The following is a 23,265-nucleotide window of genomic DNA, read 5'->3' as shown; positions in this document are numbered from 1 at the left end:
AAATTTTTTAAATTTGCCGCCTTTTTCTACTGACAAGATTTGCTTGACCAACTATACAAATCAAAAGTCTGCTCCAGACTAAGCAGCACTAAGACGCGAACGCGAGTGTGGAGCCGTTTTCGCTGATTAGCGAACTAGACTCCACACTCGCGTTCGCGATGAGTATTATATTCTTTGGTTCGCGGCTTCGTGCATGAGTGTGGAGGGCCCAAAAGAATATAATACTCACTAGCCCAGACCGTGCACGTGGTATTTTAAACGTCAAACTTCGACGAAATCATGACGTATAAATTTAAACACCTACACTGTCTGGCCATACTTACTTGGCTTGGTCTAACATATAGAAGCAGCACAAGTGGGCATTAGGGCTCCACTATTCTTCCCAAACCAAGCATGGCGAGGCCTGTTTATGTTTTTTTTTATGTCTGAATTTAAACTCTGTTTATTTTCGAAAATACCCGTCTGCTCTGGTTCCTGAAAACCGCTGTATCCTATTTATTTATTACTTTCTTGAAATAAAACTATGAAAACGGATTATATCGCGTATATTGAATTTATAATACATCCCGACGTTTCGAACTCTTTACAGCGTTCGTGGTCAACGGGTGTCACCCGTTGACCACGAACGCTGTAAAGAGTTCGAAACGTCGGGATGTATTATAAATTCAATATACGCGATATAATCCGTTTTCATAGTTTTATTTCATGAGTAACTATCGCGGTAACCGAAGACAATATTATTACTTTCTTGTTCTCACACATAGCTGCATCAATTAGCATGGACCTAATGTCCTGTACCCATCCCTTAAGGACAAATTGTTCTCTAAGGTTAATTAAAACAACTTATTTGCTTGCCATACTTTATTAATTTTAAGCTAAAATAAAAGTTGATACTTAATGCTAGTTTTACTTAATTAGCTGGTATTGGGGCCTGTAAGGGGCAAAGAATTAATTTCCTTATTAAGCCTAATCTGTTCATTTATCGCGCGCCATGCATCTTCTTTCTCTTTCTTTGTGATTGGCCGTTTCTTTTGTTTGGCTGCAACCATCTTCTTATAAATATCAATACATTCCATGTCCACTTGGTCTAATTGTTTCTTTAGGTTCAGACGGATCATCTCTTGCTTGCAAAGGCCTATAAGGTTCTTTAAATTACGACAGTTATCTTTTCTCACAGCCGTCAGTTCAGTCTGGCATTTTTTTATCTCGGCAAGTATTTCATCATCAGCAGGATTGGTCAAGGGAGGCAAGTCTTCAGGATCCAAAATGCCTTGCTCTACAAGCTCTTTTCTTAGACATTTCTCTAATGTCAGGGAGTTTTTGTAGTTGCTCTTGGCATTGGTTGTCTGCTTCACTTTGATGTCTGGTACTTCATATGGCAGTACATTTTCCTCCATTAGGGCTGACACTAGCCGCTGTGTCAAAGGTCCAGTGATCATATTTTCATTCAACTTGTCAGACTTTTTGCGCAACATAGAGGCATCTGGTGATAGCCCAGACGATTTTTGTTTGTTCGGGTTAGATGCATTTTGGTCTTCAGTCAAATGTTCATCAGCCCATACCTCTGAATAATGTCTGCCGAGAGGGGGGATGGGAGGTAGAGTTGTATTACTGCTTTGAGCCAGCAGAGACTCAAGAAACTTGATGTCGTCCAATGTTACAGGTGCACAATATGGTTCTACTGAATTCCAAAACTTATACGGAATATTGTTTTTAGGTAGCGCTAACTGGGACATTTCCAGTTTTACGGAGTTATCAGAGTTCATCAGATCATTTGAGTAATTGTTTTGTGATGCTCCAGATGATGTATTATTAGGATTAGGATAATTCTTGAATTTGGGCATTTTGGGCTGGTTCGACAACTTAGTGTAGTCTTTCGTCTTAACAAGCTTATCATCTTGGAATTTCCTCTTGACAGGGTACTGTAGTTGTTTGCCAGCAGCTTTACCCTTTTTTTCCCGTTTTGATTCATTTGTGTCGATGCTTTCAATTTCTGATTGAAAATATCTCACCCGGAGTGCTGTGTTACAGAGTAAGGACTCCAACTCTAGTTGCAAAGCATCTAATTCATCCATGCCAATAGGTTCATCTGCAGATCGTGCTGCAATAGCCGTGTACCGCGGCAAATGGACAACATTATCTTGAATTTTAATGTAAGGGATCGGGCACGTTTCTACCTTGGTTTTGCCTACAGACACAGAACCGGGCATTTTCGCTGGCTTGCTGTACGGTGGAATGCCCGGGCTAGATGGTTTGCCGTCGTGCCCTTTGCTCGCTAATCTACCTTTGCTGTTGTGGTGCATCCTCTTTCCCAGCATCTTGATAAACAAACCAAATTTTCCCGCGCCAAATTGATGTACATAAACAAATATATAGGTGTTCTCATTACTGGGCTTGTGTCATTATTACAACTTAACAGTTAACCTCCAAGGATCAAACTATTTTCCCAAACCGACTACTATCAAACACAAGAGCTGTACCGTTAAAATGGACTGAAAACGATATATTTGCTTAATTAACACAATATAATGAGAAAATGCCACGAAGAATACTACAAAATGGCGATATTCTTTTTTTTTTTAATTTTGTTTAGTGTATTTAGTGTTGCAAGCTTTACAAATATGTTTTCAGATATGTTTTCATATTTGTAAAAAAAAAACCTGCTTTTTTTAACGTACGGTTGCTATACATATATTATTTGAAAGTTTTTTTCTAAATTATTAAGACACAATACAAAATCGTCGTCCCTTGTTTCAATTCGCGATTCACATTGACAATAGTGGCATAGTTGTAAAAAAACTTTGTATGCTTAGTCTTTGGTATTTTAAGGCACTCTACCGCTCTACTCAAGTACTCATAGACACGTGCTGTCAAGATGTGTCATGTCCGCCGCACTTCGTTGCGTGTATTTGGATTTTCGTTCGTCTAATCTTCTATTAGTGTGAAGTTGTTCAGGTTAAAAAGTGTATACAAATAATCTGAATTTAGCACTTGGTCGTCACCGAGGAATGATTAGATTATGTTTACAAAATAGTGATTAAACTTTTATGATTTAGGGTTTAAGAATAATTGCATCTAGATAATGGGCGACCTATTGTTAAAATGTCCCTTATGTTGTAGCGAGGTATTTAATTCTCGAGAATTGTTAGTTCATCACTTGTCTAAAGTTTGGCTTAATTTGCGCTGTCCAGTTTGCAATGATGAATGTTCCTCAATATCACATATGATAGATCATTTAAATCAAGATAATTGTGTACCAAAGCCTAAGTCTGAGGTGGTGATCCCAAACCCTATAGTTCCGGCGGCAATCCATAATATTGCTGAAGAGACTCCAACTCTAGAACATCACAATGTGGCAGGTCTGTTGGTTCCAATTTGAATCACTTTATTAACTTGAATTACACCCTTTACGCCCTTATAGAAGTGTAGGTACTGTGATAACTAAGAAATATAATCTATAATCTTAGAATTGTACGACCTGAAATGATTAGAAAACTTATTAATACATATTAAATTCTAATGTTTCAGAAAACCAAGCAGATCAGATGTTAAATCAAACCCAAGATGTGTCAGATGTCAGTAGAATGTATGTAGAACTACTGAGCAAGCAGCTAGCCAAGCCCTGCCTTCAGACCCAGGAGCTGAAGCTAGTCAAGGAAGATGGTGAGAGCCGGTATGTCATAGTCACGCAGGAGGAATCCATCTTGAAGTCCGGGAGCACGGTATTCACTAAGCAAAACAGTGACGGGACTATATCATTGACTACAGTTAAAGGTAATTTTGTTATAGCTTTCCTTGTTGACACATTCGCGGATGGTAAGTGACATCATGTGTCATACGGCCAAAGTGTTGTGTCCGCGAAAGTGTTAAGGACAAATATTCTAAATGGATATAATGTTAAGAAAAAATCATTCTTTATTCAATATAAATCCTAATTGTAAATATTTATTATTTATAATACGGTGGAAATTATTGAGGCATGTCAGTTTTCTTTACAATTTAGGAGGGATTTAAACCTTCTTGGGCAGAGGTGTAGGGTTAGAGCTGATGTAACTTTATATAACACTAGCTTTTGCCCGCGACTTCGTCTGCGTAGAATTAGTATTTTGGGTAGCTTCTTTTTTTATTCAATCTGCTTTTTATTGATTGCTTAAATATACCAACTTCCTTATATCCTTAGTTGAGAGACAATTCTAACTTATGACACCTTGATAAAATGTAAAAGCAATGATTTAATTTGAGCATAATACTACATCATTGTCAGGTGATGCATCAATTATCTCACTTTTGGGGTGGAAGTGAGATAATTTTCACCCTCTTAAAGGGATGATTTCTGGGATAAAAACTATCCTATGTCCTTCCCCGGGACTCAAACTATCTCTATGTCAAATTTCAACTGAATCGGTTCAGCGGTTTAAGCATGAAGAGGTAACACACAGACAGACAAACAGACTCGCATTTATAATATTAGTATGGATTCATTCTAATATTGAAAAATAAACTATCTTTATTTTATCTTTTACTAATGAGTAATTGCATTGGAATTATTACTTAAATTAACTTTTAGACTTAATAATATTTTAATTATGTGAAGGATGTACAATGTACAAAGAGGAAATAATTAATTTCACACTCCTAGGACTCCACGTCAAAAATTCCAAATACCTATACCAATTCAACTCAAACACGCGCACAAGAGGACACAACCTTAAACTAATAACAACAAAGCACAAAACAAATATCGGCAAACACTTTATTGCAAACCGAGTAGTAAAGGCTTGGAACAAATTACCCTCAGAAGTTGTGAACTCTACAAGTGTTAATCAATTTAAAAATGGACTAGACAAACTATGCTAACTGTGCTAAGTGAACTATGATTTAGACGTACCAGCATCAGCTGCCTGTCTAAAATGAAATAATAATAATAATAATTATTATTATTATCTTGAACCCACCATCACCGTGTCGGAGCAACGATTATCGGATCAGGTGCGCGTCATTCAGCGGCTAAAGCGTTTGGACGATGCGACACTTGATCGGCTTCGCCTGGAGGCTCTCTCTGCTCGCGCAGCCTCCGCCTCGGTGCGAGATCTGCCCGCCACGTCGCCGGATCCGGTGCCCGCACCCGACCTGGCACCGGGGGCGCCGCGGGTTGATTTTAGTACCGACGAGGGGGATTTTGCGAGTCAGAGCGTGAGTACATCTGCCAATGAGCAACTGAGGAGGACTTTGGAAGAGGCGATTACGCAGTATCGCGCCACAACCAACTCTAGGCCACGATTACCACGTCTGCCTATAAATAGACGCAATCTAGCGCTAGTGGGAGCCCTAAACGCTTTACTAGAGCCACATTTACGGACTAGTAAAGATTTAGATGATACGCACTCGATCATGTACTGCGGAGCCATCGCGGCGTGCCGTGTTGCTCGAGTCAAGTTTCCGGACGCTGAACGTGCACCTAGGACCGCCGGAGGTGTCCCTGCATGGCAAGCGCGGATCGAGCGACGTATCAGCTCGTTTAGGACTCTCATTGCAAAGCTGATCTGCTTTAGGGGGGGCAACAACCGCCCCCGAGTAATGCGCTTTGTGAACCAGGCGTTCGCGGGGACGGATGTCAGGCCCCACGACTACATGGCCAATGTCACAGAGCGCATCGACTTTCTAAAGCAGAAAGTCTATGCATGGGCAAACCGTATTCGCCGCTACAGAAAGCGTGTGGATCGATTCCAGCAGAATCGTCTTTTTCAAAGTGACCAAAGGAACGTGTACCGAAGGTGGGAGGAAGCCGACTCTCGTGTGTCCGACGTGCGGCTACCGGATGCTACTGCCATGACTGATTTCTGGCGTAGCATCTGGTCAGTGCCTGTGGAACACACGGAGGGCGGTTGGATAGACGTTGTCGAACGTGAGTGCGAGAACATCGAACCTATGGGGGCTATCACCATCAGCCCCGATGACGTAAGTTGTGCCATCCGTACGACCCAGAACTGGAAAAGTCCTGGACCGGACGGATTGCACAACTTCTGGCTAAAATGGTTTCGATGCTCGCACGCACGGTTGGCAACGCAGTTCCAACAAGCCCTAGAGCTCGGTTCCCTCCTACCTTCCCTAACAACTGGTGTAACCTTCCTGCTCCACAAGTCCGGTAGTACCACGGAAGCAAAGAACTACAGACCCATCACGTGCTTGCCTACACTTTACAAGCTCCTTACATCCATTTTGAGAGCAAAAATTAACGCGCACATTGTCGCTAACAATATTTTGGCCTCCGCTCAAAATGGATGTAGGGTTGGGTCCCGTGGTACTAAAGAGCTCCTCCTCATAGACATGACCATATGCCAGCAAGTTCGACGGAACAAGGGGGCCCTCTCGGCCGCCTGGATTGACTATAAGAAGGCCTATGATTCGGTGCCTCACTCATGGCTGAGAAGGGTATTGGAGCTGTATAAACTTGATGCAGCTTTAATATCCTTCCTAAGTGCGTGTATGAGGCAGTGGATCACAGTCCTTCGTCAACCAGGAGGTGGAGATGACCGCCCTGGCCCGCAGGACTTTATAAGGATCGAGCGAGGAATATTTCAGGGTGACAGTCTGAGTCCCCTGTGGTTCTGCCTAGCTCTGAATCCCCTCAGCACCCTGCTGAAGGATTCAGGGTTAGGTTGCCAGCTTCGGAGAGAGGGTGAAGTCATTTCTCACCTTCTGTACATGGATGACCTCAAGCTATTTGCGCCAAATAACCAAGACTTGATGGTGCTATTGAAAACCACAGAAGTTTTCAGTACCGCCATCAGAATGGAGTTTGGTGTCGATAAGTGTGCGGTTATGCATGTACAGCTGGGGGAGGTTGTAAATTCAACAAATTTACAACTTTCTGAGACAATGTCTTTTAGATCTATCTCTGAATCAGAAACCTATAAATACCTTGGTATGTCACAGTCGTTGGGTATTGAGGGCGAGGGTATTAGACGGTCGGTGAAGGAGCGCTTTTTCAGTCGGCTCACAAAAGTCCTTAACAGTCTTTTGTCAGGAGGCAATAAAGTGCGCGCCTTCAACGCCTGGGTAATGCCCATACTCATATACTCCTTTGGCATACTAAGGTGGACTCAGACCGAGCTGGACGCCCTGGATCGGAGGGTCCGTCTACTACTCACCACACACCGTATGCTACACCCACGCTCGTCAGTTATGAGATTGTACATCTCACGGAAGTGTGGAGGTCGAGGCTTCCTTAACGCCAAAGATCTCCACAACCGCGAGGTGTGCAATCTCAGGAATTATTTCCTTAACAACGAGTGTGGGATGCATCGTGATGTGGTGGCAGTGGACAGGCACTTCACGCCGCTCTCCTTGGCAAACGAGAACTGGCACAAACCTGTGGTACAAAGTGCTGCGGGCCGCAAGGCGGTATGGGAGAGTAAGGTGCTACACGGGCGGTTCTACAAGGCCCTCACGGGACCCGATGTAGACCTGCTCGCGTCGGTGAACTGGTTACGATTCGGGGACCTCTTCGGAGAAACCGAGGGTTTTGCCTGTGCAATTGCGGACGAAGTTATGATGACGAACAACTATCGGAAATATATCCTGAAGGACGGTACGGTCGACATTTGCCGGGCATGCCGCCGTCCCGGAGAGTCACTCAGGCATATCATTTCCGGTTGTTCTCATCTTGCTAACGGCGAGTACTTGCACAGACATAATCTCGTAGCCAGGATTATTCACCAGCAGCTTGCTCTTCTATACGGCCTTGTGGACTGCGAAGTACCGTACTACAAGTATTTACCTGTGCCAGTTCTCGAGAATGGTCGTGCCACGCTCTATTGGGATCGATCTATCATCACTGACAGGACTATTGTAGCCAATAAGCCTGACATTGTGATAATAGATCGATCGCAGCGCCGGGCCGTGCTCGTCGACATCACCATCCCCCATGATGAGAATCTCGTGAAAGCCGAGAAGGACAAGTCCAGTAAGTACCTAGACTTGGCTCACGAGATAACCGCCATGTGGGATGTTGATTCGACGATCATTGTCCCGATAGTCGTTTCAGCGAACGGTCTCATAGCGAAGAGTCTCGACCAACACCTTGAGAGACTCTCGCTAGGTGGTTGGATCAAGGGTCAGATGCAGAAGGCGGTGATCTTGGACACGGCGCGGATAGTCCGCCGGTTCCTCTCTCTGCGGCCCTGACCACCGGCAGCTTGGGCCCTGCCCCGCTGCTGGCGGCACCCTAGGTTAGGTTTTTTATAATTTGTTTATATGTATTTTGTATTGTTTTGTAAGTGTTTTTATATTTTACTTTTATATGCATATTATAAAAAACCTAACATAAGAAAAAGAATAAATAAAGAGAATAATAATAATAATAATTTCAAAACATTAAAAGAAGTAGGTATGTTGAAGTAAAATGGTTTTTTTTTTTCAATAAACGTCATAGGAACTTGTTATAATAGAAAACTATTAATACCGGACAACGCCGTCCTCGAAACGTCGGAGGTAAATTTGAAACTATTTTACGCGATTAAGTCCCGTGGAGATAAATAATAATGAAACTATTAATTGTCTGTTTGTTGAAAATCCTTAAATATTCTCTTGGTATCAACCTCTGAACCATCTGAACCATCAAAACTATTTGTTATATTCCAGATATGAAGTTAGAGACGGACCCCGTGGATCCACTTATGCCCGAGAATGAACCAGAGGAGACCCAGGAGATCTACAGCTGTAACACATGTGGGGTCTCCTTTTCATCTGTAATAGATCACATACAGAACTACCACAATGACCAGGAAGTTGTAGTTGAGGTGAATATAAGATATAAGACAGATTCATCCAAGGGTGTTGCTATGGATTTGTTAATATTCTTGTCTGATGATGTTCCATAGCCTGATATAAGAATTTAAAGGTGTTAAACCAGGCATCCTGAAAATTAAAAAAAATAGCATCATAAGCAACATTGTTGTGAAATGATATGATATGTGTTGTGTTGTTTATAGCCATCATATAAACTAAAATTTGGGACCTGTTATTTGCATCTGCATGTATCTCCAAGAGGCAAGAGGCAGCGTCAATACTGTCAAATGGCATTTTCAACTAATAAGTACCACATTGTCGGTTGTCAATAAGGTTGAATTCAAATTGAAGCTTTATGGTAATATGTAGCGCCTTATTGACACATGATAATAAGAACCCTTTTGGTTGAAAATAGAACAAATATCTCAAGCAACAGAATTTTCTTATGGCACAGGTATTTTATTAAAGTATTACAAGTTAAACTCTACAGAGTTTGATGAAAGAGCAGAATGGGTAGTAAGGACGCGACTTTCATCCCCATCACTGCTACAAGTTTAAACTAAAATTAAATTATTTTTCAAGCAAGCCATAGCCAAAGACTACAGAGTTGTATAATCCTTCTGCACATTTAATGAATGTTGGACGAGTTATTTCCATTGCTCCAATTATCAGACCAAACCCAGGCTGTTATTTATAATCACAGATTAGCATTAGTTGTTTAAAAATCCAGATAAGTTCTGGTGGGGTAATACAAACATAGTTTATTTTGCTGGGGGCAACAGAATGTCATTTCTCTATTTCCGTGGTGTTTCTTTTAACCCTTACAATGATTTTAGTAGTTTTTTCAATTTATTACAGGAGTCTCTAGATAGCTGCCAGTTACCCATGGACTATGAACAAATGAACGGTGAAGACGTAACAACTGGGGAGCTGCAACAATCGCGGCGCGTCATCACGGACACGGGAGATATTGTGGAAGCGCCTGTGCTGCTGAATGCTACTTTAGAGGACAATCAATGTAAGTTCACTTTAATCTGTTATCTGTGTAATATTGTCTTCGGTTACCGCGATAGTTACTCATGAAATAAAACTATGAAAACGGATTATATCGCGTATATTGAATTTATAATACATACAATAGGGATGTATTATAAATTATAAATTCAATATACGCGATATAATCCGTTTTCATAGTTCTGTTATCTGTGCTGAAATCTGTTATCCTGGAGATATCCATATCCCGGAGAAAGACTTCTTCGTCTTCTTCATGTGCCATCTCCCTCCCAGAGGTTGGCGACCTTATGTCCGAGCGTCACTCTGTCTGAATTCATGCGCATTAGTTTTTCTATGCAGATAGCTTCCAGCCAGTCTTTTACATTTCTCGTCCATTCTTCTCCTGCCGCGCCCTCGTTTACATTCAATTTACCTTCAAGTGTCGTAGTAGGTCGTATGTTTTATTTCTGAACTAGCGGCCCGCCCCGGCTGCGCACGGGTAGTTCAACTAATTTACACAAAACCTTTACAGATTATACATATAAACCTTCCTCTTGAATCACACTTATCTGTTTAAAAAAAACCGCATTTAAATCCGTTGCGTAGTTTTAAAGATCTAAGCATACAGACGGACAGACAGCGGAAAGCGACTTTGTTTTTATACTATGTAGTGATACTTATATGGCCGAAACATGCTGCTATTTTTTAGGGTTCCGAACCCAAAGGGTAAAAACGGGACCCTATTACTAAGACTCCTCTGTCACCAGGCTGTATCTCATGAACCGTGATAGAAATTTTCACAGATGATGTATTTCTGTTGCTGCTATAACAACAAATACTAAAAACTGAATAAAATTAATATTTGTGGGGCTCCCATACAAGAAACGTGATTTTTTTTTGCCGTTTTTTGCTTAATGGTACGGAATCCTTCGTGCGCGAGTCCCACTCGCACTTGGCCAGTTTTAATGGTTGCCGGTACTGATCTTCTAGCTTAGTTTTAATCTAATGTTTTATTTCAATTTTATCATTACAGTGACAATCGAACCTTTGAACACTCTAGTTGAAAGGAAGCCAAAGCCGCCGCGGCCCGTAGCCACGGTGGAGAAAAAACAAGTGCAAGTTGACAGTGTTGTTACTGACTTGAAGAACAAGGAAGGTAAACCGCGCAATGATATGGAGGGTAAATTGCCCATTGATTGATGCTCTCATTCATACGAATTCATGTGGAGGGATGTCCTATAAAATAAAAAAGACTAAATAATTTGCGCAAAGTTTTACAGGACTGCCAATGATACTGAAATTGAATTAATAAGTTGTTAAATAGGGGTTAAAGGAATCTTAATTTACCTGAGATATTTTAGCATAGAGTGACGTGGGTACTTGGTGCTCTTGTTATACTTTTACTTTTGAATTCGACATTTAGGATGGATAGAATGTCTTTTACTACATTAAAAAAAGGGTATATGTTATCACTACGGCGGCAAAACCTGGCTATAGATAACAAGAAAACGATCATTCCGAAAATGAAAATTATATTGATGCTATTTCAATTTCAGATGTTAAAAAAGGTCCATACCACAAGGTGGTAGTGAAAGAGATGCAAATGCTTGAGGGCGGCAACAAAGTTAAAGTGTACAACTGTATGACTTGTAATATCTATGTCACCACGTTGGACGAGTTTAAGTTACAACCCTGTAAACCTCGTAAGTAAACGCATGAATTAAAGAGCCAGGTTCAAATAGTAAGTAATAGTCACAGATATACAACTTTATGTGACTACTAGGGAAGACAAAGTCAATATAGCGCTGAAGATAACCCATTGTAATGCAAAAATACTAGAAAGGCTGACTTCAAGTACAAAGAGAGAAGAGAACCAAGTGGCTGGGTGAGTGGGGTTGGCAACTGCCAAAGGTTTGTGGAGCATTCCATCGTTACGTAAGGGATATTCGGACCCATTTTTTCGACTATCCGAGTTGGCCTGGTTGTTTTTTGGCTTGCCTTTTTATAGTGTAATATTGGTATCCTCTCAAAGCCGCTTGTTTTCTTAATAAACTATTTAATTTACTTTTACTATAATACTCAAGTCGACAAAGTAATTTGGAATTAAAGCAAATATTTCGTAAGCGATTCGCATGCAAAATACGAGTAGACATTGCATAAATAAAGAATTTTGTTAAAAAAAACTAGATGAAGAACTTAACGTTTTCATGCAGTTTTCATGGAATGCCCCTTGTATAGATGGCGCCAGCCTAGGTTTTCCATGTCTCGCTAGTTTTGTTCTATGAGATTTGCCATAAGACCCAGGCCATAAAATAAAAATAAAACAAGAATTTGGTACACATTTCTTTCTAGGGAATGACAGGAAAACCTGAATGTTAGCGCCATCTGTAAAATACTTCGACTGGCCAACCCCATTGAATTTATTAATCTTATTAAACAGTAGCAAATGTCACTTGCGACAACGCGCGCAAGGAACAGACGAATGCTATATCAATGTCATGTCATGTTCAATAAACGTATCCGTAAAACATCTGGTGGTTCTGTTACGTGACTTTCATTTCTATTCTGTTGCCGATGTGCGGTCAGGGTTCCGTTTAATAAAAGGCTTGTAAACTGTAATTATTATATGTCACTAACGAATGTTGTAAGAACGGCAAACAGAGCCCACAGGTTTCATGCGTTGATAAAATCAACCAACCAGTCAATTCACTGCGATAGGAAATAGCCAAAAGTTTACTCTGCTCTGACAAGATAAATTTAGATACATATTATCAATTTACTACAAGTGCTTAGCGATAATTATCATGCGTCTTGGTTGCTTAAGGATGATTAATCTTGTTTATATTTCAGAAAAATTCCAATGTCCACACTGCTCTGTTGCATATGAAAATTCTAAGTCATTAAGTGCTCATATGAAAATCCACAAAGCTCATGCTGGTATGATTTATTCCAATTTTATTATTTACATTCATGCTTACACACATCCTCCTATTTGTACAGATATTTTAGTTTTTTATGTCCTAATCCTAACCTTTGTACGCGACTTCTACGTGAAGTTGGTATACTGGATCCTATTTTTTATGAAACAGAAACGTCTGCGAGCGTTACTTCAAAATTTTTAATTAAAGGAAAAATGGAAAAATTTACACCTCCGGCCGGACTCGAACCTGCGGCCATTGGAACACCGGTCCAATCACTTATGCCAACTGAGCCATGGAGGCCTCAGGTCCACGGTCTGGTCAGGTGCACGGGGTCGCAGGTTCGAGTGCCGAGCGTAAATTTTTCCATTTTCCCTTTAATTTAAAAATACTAGATTTACTTTTCTTAATCCATCCACTTCCACCTTCCTATAAAATTTATAGTCCCATACTAACTTTTCCCCCTTTATTTCATGCCATGCCATTTTAGGCCATGATTCCCGATAGAAAGTATCCACCGCAGGGCAGGTCAATCTGTTCACTAATTTTGTTACAAACAAATATTCAATTACTAAAATTAAGACGGTTTTTAGTTGACAGTACCTATAGGATGATTTTGTTTGCTTTCAGAAGACGCGGACTCAACAGGGCCGTTCAAATGTGATATTTGTTCAACCGTGTTTCCCAGTAACAAATCATTAAAGTTGCACAAACGTATGCATGATCCAGTCAAGTACGTATTCCAATAAAGAATTTTATAACCTTAATCCTCACTTCCCATAGGGATCCTCAATCCCAAACTTTTGAGACGAAGAGCCAGTCGGAGTAGAAATCACCAGTTTTAGGAGTCTCTAGTCTAGTCGCAAATGGCAATAACTAGTGGTCTAACACTAAGTGTAATTTAATTGCTTGTAATAATTATTTGATTGATCTAAGTATAATAATTGCATTACTTGCCAAAGAGCTGTTTGCGGTTGCAACGTTTTTCCGGCCCCTGTCCAAATTCAACAAAACACAAATATAATATTCTATTTTTATCCACAGAGCACGGCCAATAGAGCTACCAGTAGAATCCGAAGGCACAGAAACCAGCAACGACAAATACATCTGCTCGATATGCGACAAATTAATCCCCACCGACTACCGCGCCGTACACCACAACTCGCACAGCACCGATAACAAGTACAACTGCGATATATGCAACCGCAAGTTCCACTCCAGCGAGTACCTCGAAATGCACATGAGCGTGCACAACTTAGATAAGGTGCGTGTAAAGGTCCCTTCACACTCGTGCGCGAATCGCGGCGCGAAGCCGCGAACGCGAGTGTGGAGTCTAGTTCGCTATTGTTGGTCAAACCAAATTGGCAGTAAATAAGAACCAAAAAAACTATACTCATCCTTGTTTTTGGGTGCTAGTACTAGTGTAAAACGAAGATAGTATGATTATCTCTATGTTTAAAATGAGACAGTCCTTTGACAAACTATAATCAGCGAAAACGACTCGCAGCTTAGGGCCACGTAGGCTGTAACGGGCTTTATATACAGTACAGGGTGACCAACTTGGATGTATACAACTTTTTTTTGCCGCCATTTTGTTTTGGCGGTAAATATGACAGTTGTTGCATGAAAATTACTTTGTGTAGATACGGCAAATTTGTTATGGAGGGTTTTACGACGAAACAACGTGTTTTAATTAAATAAAACGTTTTACTAAACCCAATGTATTGCGGAAACTCTAAGAAAATTGCGGCCAATTTCGAGAAACGGTGACATTGATTGGACACCCAAGTTCACCTGATTTAACAGCTTTTGACTTTTTTCTAACGGGACGTGTCTATGCTAACGGGATAATGAACCTTCAGCAATTAAAACAAAATATTTGAGACACAGTCACTGTGATAACTCACGAAATGTGTGAAAATCTGATGAATAACGCGATGAAAAGGGTTCACATCTGCCATGCTGCTAGAGGTGGGCATTTGTCTGACATTATTTTCCATGTTTAACTGCCGGCCCTAAATACTATATTTAACAAGGAATACTTAATATTTTTTATATTTCATAGAATAAAATTACAAAACTGAGGTGTACACCTGGCCCCAATTTCACCACGGTGACAGGTGCGACAATTGTCGAAATCACTATTACTGACGTCACATGCCTCCATAGGCTACGGTAACCGCTTACCATCGAACGGGCTGTGTGCTTGTTTGCCACCAACATTTTAATAAATAAAAAACTCCATTATATCGCCAATAAATTAGTACTTATTTTGCGATGCTAATGACAATTGTCACAAGAATTACGACAATTGTCGCAAAATTCCGACACAGAACTTATTTCCTGTCAAGAATTACCGAAAATTCTTATAAATCTTGTGACAATTGTCATAATCATCGGCATAAACGTACCTGTTTTATGCCGATATAATAAAGTTTTTTTAAGTATTACAATGATGGTGGCAAACAGGAATACAGCCCGCCCGATGGTAAGCGGTAACCGTAGCCCATGGATGCCTGTGACGTCAGCAACATTGATGTTTTACAATTGTCGCACCTGTCACCGTGGTGAAATTGGGGCCTGTTATTTGGCCGTCCTGTATATGCTGATTGACTTTTAATTTCGTATAAAATAAATCACATAAATAGCAAGATGCTAACGTAGATAAACTGAATAGACCGTTTTACTACGATTTGTCTGTTAAGGAGAGTGATAGAAGTCTTATTCAAAAACTCGGAACCTATTAAAACTGTTTGCTTATCTAAACTGTAAAATGATCTGTGAACGACTCATTAATAATCAACATTATAATCCGTGAAATCATCATCTCATTCATATCATACTGTCCTGGCCGGTTTCGACCACGCCGACTGTTTAGTACTGATTATTGAGAGCGACGCTCGTGAGCTCTCAGGTGGATGACATAACCGATTTTAGCAGCAAATGTACGGCGGCATTCACTGCAGGTCAGCACCCCTCCGACAAAATTGTAATTGATTAACGCTCTCTTCTCATTCATAAAAGAATGAATCCTTATTTCCAAGCAACAGGAATTAAAATCGCATCTGTTTTAGGTCCCAGTGAACAAGCAAGATAAATCCCTTCCGTACAACTGCATGTATTGCACTAGGCAGTTCGCGCGGCCGCACGAAAAGGTCAAGCATGAGAGGATACATACAGGTATGTATTGAGTTATACAATCAAAGCAATGAGTCAGTTTGTGGACTCTGACCACGCTAACTTTGCACAAACTTGGCAGTAAGGATGCATACATCCATACTAATATTATAAATGCGAAAGTCTGTCTGCCTGTCTGTTTGTGTATTACTTCTTCACGCTTAAACCGTTGAACCGATTTAGTTGAAATTTGGCATAGAGATAGTTTGAGTCCCGGCGAAGGACATAGGATAGTTTTCATGTCGGAAATCACCCCTAAAGAGAGTAAAAAGGGGGGTGAAATTGAGAGATTTCATGAATTGCTTGGCGCTAATCTTACTCTAGCTACTGTTACTGATTCCACGCAGACGAAGTCGCGGGCAAAAGCTAGTAACCCTATAAGTTCCATAAGTACTTGACGTAGCACTTGGCATGAAAACTGCGTGGTTCGACTATATGGAAATTCCCGTAAAAAATTACCCGTTTTCATTGATTTCGTTATTGGTTGCGTTTAACCGTTTATGACAGTGACGCCGCTCTGGCGACGTTCACACCTAGTTTCATACTATTTGAGAGTTGACATCAAGTGATATGAAAATCTAATAGTCCATCGAAAGGTATAAGTTTTCTAAGTGGACTGCGATCATCGCTATAATCTGTCAATAATCTGTGATAAGTAAATGTAGGCGTCCATAGTGTAACACCGGAAAGAAAAATATTATCACAGAAATAATGTGTACTTTTTTAAAAAAAACACAAATTTAAAAGTGTTGCGTGATCTCTTTGCCACATCGTCTAGTGATCGTGTTTTAGTACGAATTTATAATGAGCCAGAAATAAAAGCTAGTCTTAATAAGTTTTTGCCAAAAATATAATTTTTGGTACAAGCTTTTATCGCTGACTATACTTTTTTACCACAGGCAACTAATACTCATCGAGACAATGCTAAAAACCCCAAACACAATTAGGTTTGTGGCCACCTCCTGTCTCCATCATCTGATTAGCTCGATGGTACCATAATATTGCATTGTCACCCGACTTACATATGTATGTATGCAAATTTTCAGCTCAAACGGAAATCGAGAAGTGGTTCAAATTAAGCTTCCAAGATCTGACCCACACTAACTAAAGAAACCAACGTACTAACAGGGCAAGTTAAATAAAATCTTGTAAAAAAAACCGGACAAGTGCGAGTCGGACTCGCCCACCGAGTTTTCCGTACTTTTTAGTATTTGTTGCTATAGCGGCAACACAAATACATCATCTGTGGAAATTTCAACTGTCTAGCATCACGGTTCATGAGATGCAGCCTGATGAGTGATGACAGATAGACGGACAGTGGAGTCTTAGTAATAGGGTCCCGTTTATACCCTTTGGGTACGAAACCCTTAAAAGGAAATTCTATCTAACGTATGTTTTTTGTATTGTAAGGCGAGAAACCACACTCGTGTGAAATCTGCGGCAAATCGTTCCGGGTGTCATATTGTCTAACACTACACATGCGTACACACACCGGCGCGCGGCCCTACGCCTGTCCACATTGCAACAAGAGGTTAGTAGAGTTTATATATACATCTTCCTATTTGAAATAAACGTAATTTTGGACTTTAAGCACCTATGTAATTCAGAAAAATGTCTTAGGGTGGTATTATAGTCTAATTTCTTTGTCCAATGTGCATTGCGTCTAACTTTCTCATTAAGAAAAATGTGAGACGCAAATACACATTGGACCAAGATATTGGACGGATGGAATATCAATCTTGGACGAGTATTTGCGAAAAGAAATTATTTATTTCGCAAGTAATTATCAACGCTGCCGGTTTTGTAATTCAAAAGTGTCTGTTATCTTCTCAATAACTTATCTCCCAAAAACCTAGAAAATGAATCCTAAGACGACTTTTGCAAAAAAAAACAAGGTCTCATCGCATCTTCATAATATGTAGTACTTCAGAATGATATCTTGTGGTGTTTTTCCGTTTTAATAATTGTGTATCGTCAAGGTTAAGTGCTAATACGATACGGGCCAAATACGATATATCGTAAGTATCGTAACACACCTTTCTTACCATTGACCAGCAATTATATCGTTTACAACGATTCGCGCGAAAAATCCTAACGCCATCTTTTTTTGCGTGCTTCACTTATGTACAAGTTGTTGTTGTAATAAGAACATATTTACCATTTTAAGTAGACATAAAGTAGTTCGCGAATGAAAGATTCAAATGAAGTACTTCACTTGATGTCACTCGTTCATTCACTAGTTCAGTTCGGACTCATTTAGTTCTTTACTTCAGCACTCCAGTTCAAAAACCTTTTTATTTACGTGCTCATTCGCTTAGAGAGTGACAAGTACGCCATGTTAAACCCTCGATTCATAAATTAATATATTTGAGTGATTCGCATTGAATGAAATTTTCCATCAAATTCTTCATTCAACTCAATATATCCGCGAATGAGAGAAATGAAAACAATACTGTTGAGCTACTGAACTAAACTGAAAGTCTGAAAGAGTGAAGTACTTCACAGCGTACAAAACGAAAGATGCATATCAATATTTTCTTTTCAGTGACACATTTTGCGCATGACTAATTATGAGCTTTGGTTACGTTGCGACTTTCGTCGCTGGTTTAGGTATTTAATGCTCTATTAATTGTCGTACCCAGGTTTAAAGCGCACAGTGTATACAACCACCACCTACTAACACATTCGGAAGTGCGCGCGTACAAATGCCCGTACTGTCCGAAGGCGTTCAAGACCAGCGTGCAACTCGCAGGGCACAAGAACTCGCACACCAAGCCCTTCTCCTGCACACACTGTAACAGGTAATACAATTTCAACTTTCTTGACTTACTGATTTGTTTAAAAGCCGCTTATCCACTAGAGGCAGCCTCGGATCAAGCGGGCTACCTCGCTCCGAGGCAGCGTCTCGTCATACGTGGCTAAAAATGGGAACAGGGACCGCATTTTATAAAGCTAAAAGGTACAATTTTACGGTAAAAACAATCAAAACGCCCCTTGCCAAAGTCGTCAAACCCGTGTCAAACGCCGTTATTACACCTGTATAAAACGGGGTCCAAGGCTCTCTGAAAGATATTATCCCAACGATTAAAAATTTACGACGATACAGGCGATACATGTAAAGTTAATTATTGTCCGGGTAAGCATCCGCCTTGTGTCAAAAAGAGTCAACATTAATTTGTCTTACAGGCCTTTCGCATCATTATACGCGGTACGAGCTCACACAGAAACGCATGCGCGGCAGAACAACCTCAAGTTCGCGTGCACGTTGTGTGGGGCGAGCTACGCGCGAACATTCGCGCTCAAGGACCACATCAAACAAGTCCACAACAAGGAGTTGGACGCTGTCAATAAAACGGTGAGTTTACTAGTAAAAACGTGCGCGGCAGAACAACCTCAAGTTCGCGTGCACGTTGTGTGGGGCGAGCTACGCGCGAACATTCGCGCCCAAGGACCACATCAAATAAGATCATTAAAACTGTGTGTTTGCTTTTGTAAACGGATTTACAGACAGGGCTGTGTTGCTTAAGAGTCCCCGGCAAGCTCCGTTCTCCACACAAACGTAGTTACGCTCTCTTTTTAAAACGACTCGCTAGATTGCTCTGAAACTTTGTACTTACAGTAAGATAAGGTATATCTAGGTCTGTAATTAGTTTATGTAGCTTCAAATACAATAGTAATAAAAAAATACAGCGAATTTAAGTTTTTCATACAAAACTTGTTTTTGCTCTATTTCGTTTGTTTTATAAACTGGTGCTATATAAACTAATTACAGACCTAGATATACCTCTTGTCATTGTATGTGCAAAGTTTCATTTCAATCCAACAGGTAGTTTTAAAATGAGAACGAAACTCCGTTTGTATGGGAAGGTGAAATTCTGCCGAGCTTGCCGGGGACGGGGGTCTTGTAGAATGTAGCTCATTTTGGGGCTTAAACTAGTGCAAAATGCTATGTATTCCATGTATCCATGTAACACTGCAGCGGAGCGCGGTGCGTAGTGCGCGCATCTCGCGCTTGTGCGGCGCTCGCCCAGCTATGGTGTGACGAAGCCTATTGTATTTTATTTTAGATTGCTACAGATACAGTCTAACACACAGCTAAAACTTTAACGTTTACATAACGTAACGTGTTTTACGTTTTTTAAGTTTTTTTTTTTTTTTCAAAAAAGTATTTCACACTTTAAACTTATACAAGTTTATACTAACACCCACGGTTATGGATCAATGCAGATCTGAAATAAACGATTTTTATTTATTTATTTAACCAAATCTTAGTAACTCACTAAATCTTCTTATCCAATAGTCTTGAGTTGAGATGTTTGCACTGAAATGTTTTTGGCATGCGTCATAGAACATGAAAATACAATGTTTTTTATATTATTCGCGTGCGTTGAATTGTCACACACATAGTTTATAACCTGTATTAAAGAGAATTAAGTAGACATAGAGTGCTCACTCCATACATCAGTTTTGTTACCAAAACGACTATTATTTTCGTAGTTGACATCTAGCGTCAAGTAGCGAAATTATCAGTACTGATACTGCTACTCGACACTAGATTTCCCGTGTGTCGCCGCCTTACGAAAAGTGTATTGCTCAACATATATATATTTTCATTTATTTATTAACACGAAGCATATACATTCTAATAATTATGACAGCGAACAAAGCCCCCTAAGACTTAACTGCCGCTATAATCGCTCTTATTTACTCTTAGGGCCTGTTTCACAATGTCCAAGTAAAGTCCTGAATAAGCTACTTGCCACTTATCTGACGGATAAAGTCATCGTTGGCGTTTCACAATCTCCAAATAAGCTTTATCTGCTGGATAAAGTGCTATTTTTGTAGGAAATTTTATCTGGCAGTTAATTTATTTTTTAATTAGCTATCCAATACTTTACTTGGACATTGTGAAACAGGCCCTTAATATTATCTTCTTATATATAATTTTTCAAGCTATGGAGTATGTATTTCATTTCACGAAGTCGGCAATCATGTTTGTTATTATAGGGTGTTAGTCTAGATTCCGCATGTACTTACCCCGCCTTCGTGATATGAGACATTTCTTTAAGTGTGACTTAGTGACGTCAACGACAACTAATATTATAAGCAGAAGGACTTGAAAATAGAGTTCCGGTTAATCCGTTTATAATATTAGCTGAAAATCGTTGAACTTTCCGTTCGTCGCGACATCTATTGTCTACTTAATTCTCTTTACCTGTATTAAAATGTGGGACACTATATTTCGGATTAATTTTATGGTGTATGATAACTTGATAAGCGAATTATGTGCGAACGAACTCCCGAGAACAAGCCAGTAGTTTTAAGATTATTTTAATGTAAAATGGACCCAAATATTGGTTATTTTATTTGTAAATGCTGCTGTGTATTTTCATGTCAGTATATGAGGTCACCACGAGTAAATGTTTTATTAACTTTAACTTGTATTAGTATTCTTGAGGCTTCCTTCCATATAAAAAATAAATTATAATAAAGTCAACCTACCGTTGAAAAACCTACATATCATATCAATGTAGCATATTAATAAGCTAGAAATCTCTCTTAAACTGTTGAGATATTTAAAACCATAACCTTCTTTTTTATCTAAATGCTAAAGCTTTTTATCGAGATAGTATAGTCAACATCTTGTGTCATTTGTTAAAGACGGTGGATCTCAAAGAGGAGGGATGGATATTGTCGGAGGGCGACGCCGACACTGTGCAGGTGTCTCTCGACAAAACTGTGCCAAATGAGGTAAGCATTTCTAATAGAAATAAGTATGTATTTCGAGACTACAGACTAAACTTCATTAATAATGAAGCTTGCTTCATTAGCAAGTTTTGTATGAGTTACTAGCTTTTGCCCGCGGCTTCGCCCGCGTGATTTAAGAATCTATGTCGTTTTGTCTAATGTATAGGGTGCGGGGGAGGCAGGAGATCTACGAAAATATGGTTTTTGTGTTGTAAAAAATCGTTAAAACAGATAATTCTGTAAAATCAGATTGATCTACTTGGATGTTGTAACGCCACGTTGCCACAGATATAATTTTATATTAGTCAAATACATGAATTTCTTTCTCAAAAGGCGTTTTAGTCAGCTTATCTAAAAGTTAGTTAGCTACTTGACATTCCATCCATTTTTTTTATAATTTAAATATGGTTTACAACTCAACGTGTTCGGCATTTATACAAATTACGTATTTTTCGATAACATTTCTAAGGCTTAGGTAAAGTGGACGTACTTACTTACCGAGTTATTCAAGATTCTGGGATTGAATTGAATCCCAATTCTGATCCGTTTACGGGTTTGTATAGTTTTTTTTATTGTATTTTAATTATTTAAGTCACAGTCAAAGATGTAAGTTTCAGACTATTTTTGTGGGTTTTACTATTTGTAATATGTATAACATTTTTAGTCGCGGAGTCTTGTTCTATTATAATAGCATAGTCGACCCCCCAGGGTTTAACGCGTTAGTGTTAGTGAAGACTAGAAAATACATAACTGTCGCATTCTTTACTGTTATAGGTATAAGTATACGATTCATAAATGTAATTTTGTGATTTTCAGATAAATCAACTGGTAGAAGCAGAGTCTGTGATGATTTATGGAAGCCATAAGTGAAATAAGTACTATAAGATAATTAAAACTTATAAAACATTCTTTTAAAATGGTCGAAGTGACCTCGTTTTGATGTTTTATATTTTTTGTATAGGTACATTAGGTACATACGCGTTACCTAAGGCAATAATCATAATCACCAATTATTTTTATATAAAATTTTGATCAACTGTATAAAATAAATCAAATTGTAAACACCATTTTTACGCATATTTTTGTACAGTGATTTTGTTTAGGAAAGTATCACATTTGTTAAAGGGATTATTGTATCTAATGAGCTAATTAAGAACAAAGGATTATTATCAGTGGTATTGTCCTGGTAATTTCAGTGGCCGCCAGCTGCGGCAACCGCGTGGGCTTTTACTAGACCTCCTACAGTTTATAATTTTATAATCTCTTTTGCTTACTGATTTGCGTGTCGTTGTGGCGTGGCGTGGTTTTATTTTATTACTGGTGCTACTTGCGATTTCTAGAGATGAATATAAAATGGTATGTTTGTTAGCACAATTTGATTTTTATAAATTTACTTCATACAAGTCATATTCAAGCTTCTTCTTTATTTATACCATAAACACTTGTTTATTGAGAGAGATGGATAATAAATGTCTCGAATTCGCTACTTTGTTGGTTATCAATAAGGCGCTACCGGCATACAAATTACGACTAGTAAGGGCTCATCCATAAATGACTTCACACGAAATTGATGAATTTTAAAAAGTTTGTAACTGATAAGGGGAAAGCCCCTTGTCACAATTTATTGACCTCTCACTCT

General features: G+C 39.5%; 2 protein-coding genes across 3 annotated transcripts; one reads left to right on the top strand and one right to left on the bottom strand.

Moving 5' to 3' along the window:
• Window positions 1-843: 843 nt before the first annotated feature.
• On the bottom strand, window positions 844-2,573 carry LOC134746580 (transcriptional adapter 3-A). The gene has a single exon (XM_063680999.1). The coding sequence runs from the start codon at window positions 2,316-2,318 to the stop codon at window positions 915-917; it is 1,404 nt and encodes a 467-aa protein (XP_063537069.1). The 5' UTR covers window positions 2,319-2,573; the 3' UTR covers window positions 844-914.
• A 294-nt stretch (window positions 2,574-2,867) lies between these two features.
• On the top strand, window positions 2,868-22,969 carry LOC134746649 (zinc finger protein 595-like). 2 transcript variants are annotated; one of them, XM_063681150.1, is made up of 15 exons: window positions 2,868-3,359; window positions 3,529-3,774; window positions 8,644-8,801; window positions 9,649-9,808; window positions 10,817-10,939; window positions 11,340-11,486; window positions 12,634-12,720; window positions 13,335-13,434; window positions 13,746-13,965; window positions 15,776-15,881; window positions 17,289-17,409; window positions 18,521-18,679; window positions 19,065-19,233; window positions 21,540-21,629; window positions 22,443-22,969. In XM_063681150.1, the coding sequence occupies exons 1-15, from the start codon at window positions 3,083-3,085 to the stop codon at window positions 22,494-22,496; spliced, it is 2,217 nt and encodes a 738-aa protein (XP_063537220.1). In that variant the 5' UTR covers window positions 2,868-3,082; the 3' UTR covers window positions 22,497-22,969. The 2 variants fall into 2 exon arrangements, with proteins under 2 accessions (XP_063537220.1, XP_063537219.1); XM_063681149.1 differs by having other exon boundaries at window positions 13,332-13,434.
• Window positions 22,970-23,265: the final 296 nt, after the last annotated feature.

Source organism: Cydia strobilella, chromosome 13 (assembly GCF_947568885.1).
Source record: "Cydia strobilella chromosome 13, ilCydStro3.1, whole genome shotgun sequence".
NCBI classification, from domain to species: domain Eukaryota; kingdom Metazoa; phylum Arthropoda; class Insecta; order Lepidoptera; family Tortricidae; genus Cydia; species Cydia strobilella.
The sequence above is the reverse complement of the archived record's forward strand: the minus strand, read 5'-3'. Positions and strand labels throughout refer to the sequence as shown.

Coding starts and splice junctions, on each gene's coding strand:
- LOC134746580 (XM_063680999.1), bottom strand. CDS start 2,318: ATGCTGGGAAAGAGGATGCACCACAACAGCAAAGGTAGATTAGCGAGC.
- LOC134746649 (XM_063681149.1), top strand. CDS start 3,083: ATGGGCGACCTATTGTTAAAATGTCCCTTATGTTGTAGCGAGGTATTT. Junction 8,802..9,648: donor ACCAGGAAGTTGTAGTTGAG/GTGAATATAAGA, acceptor AATTTATTACAG/GAGTCTCTAGATAGCTGCCA. Junction 13,435..13,745: donor CGTATGCATGATCCAGTCAA/GTACGTATTCCA, acceptor TTTTATCCACAG/AGCACGGCCAATAGAGCTAC.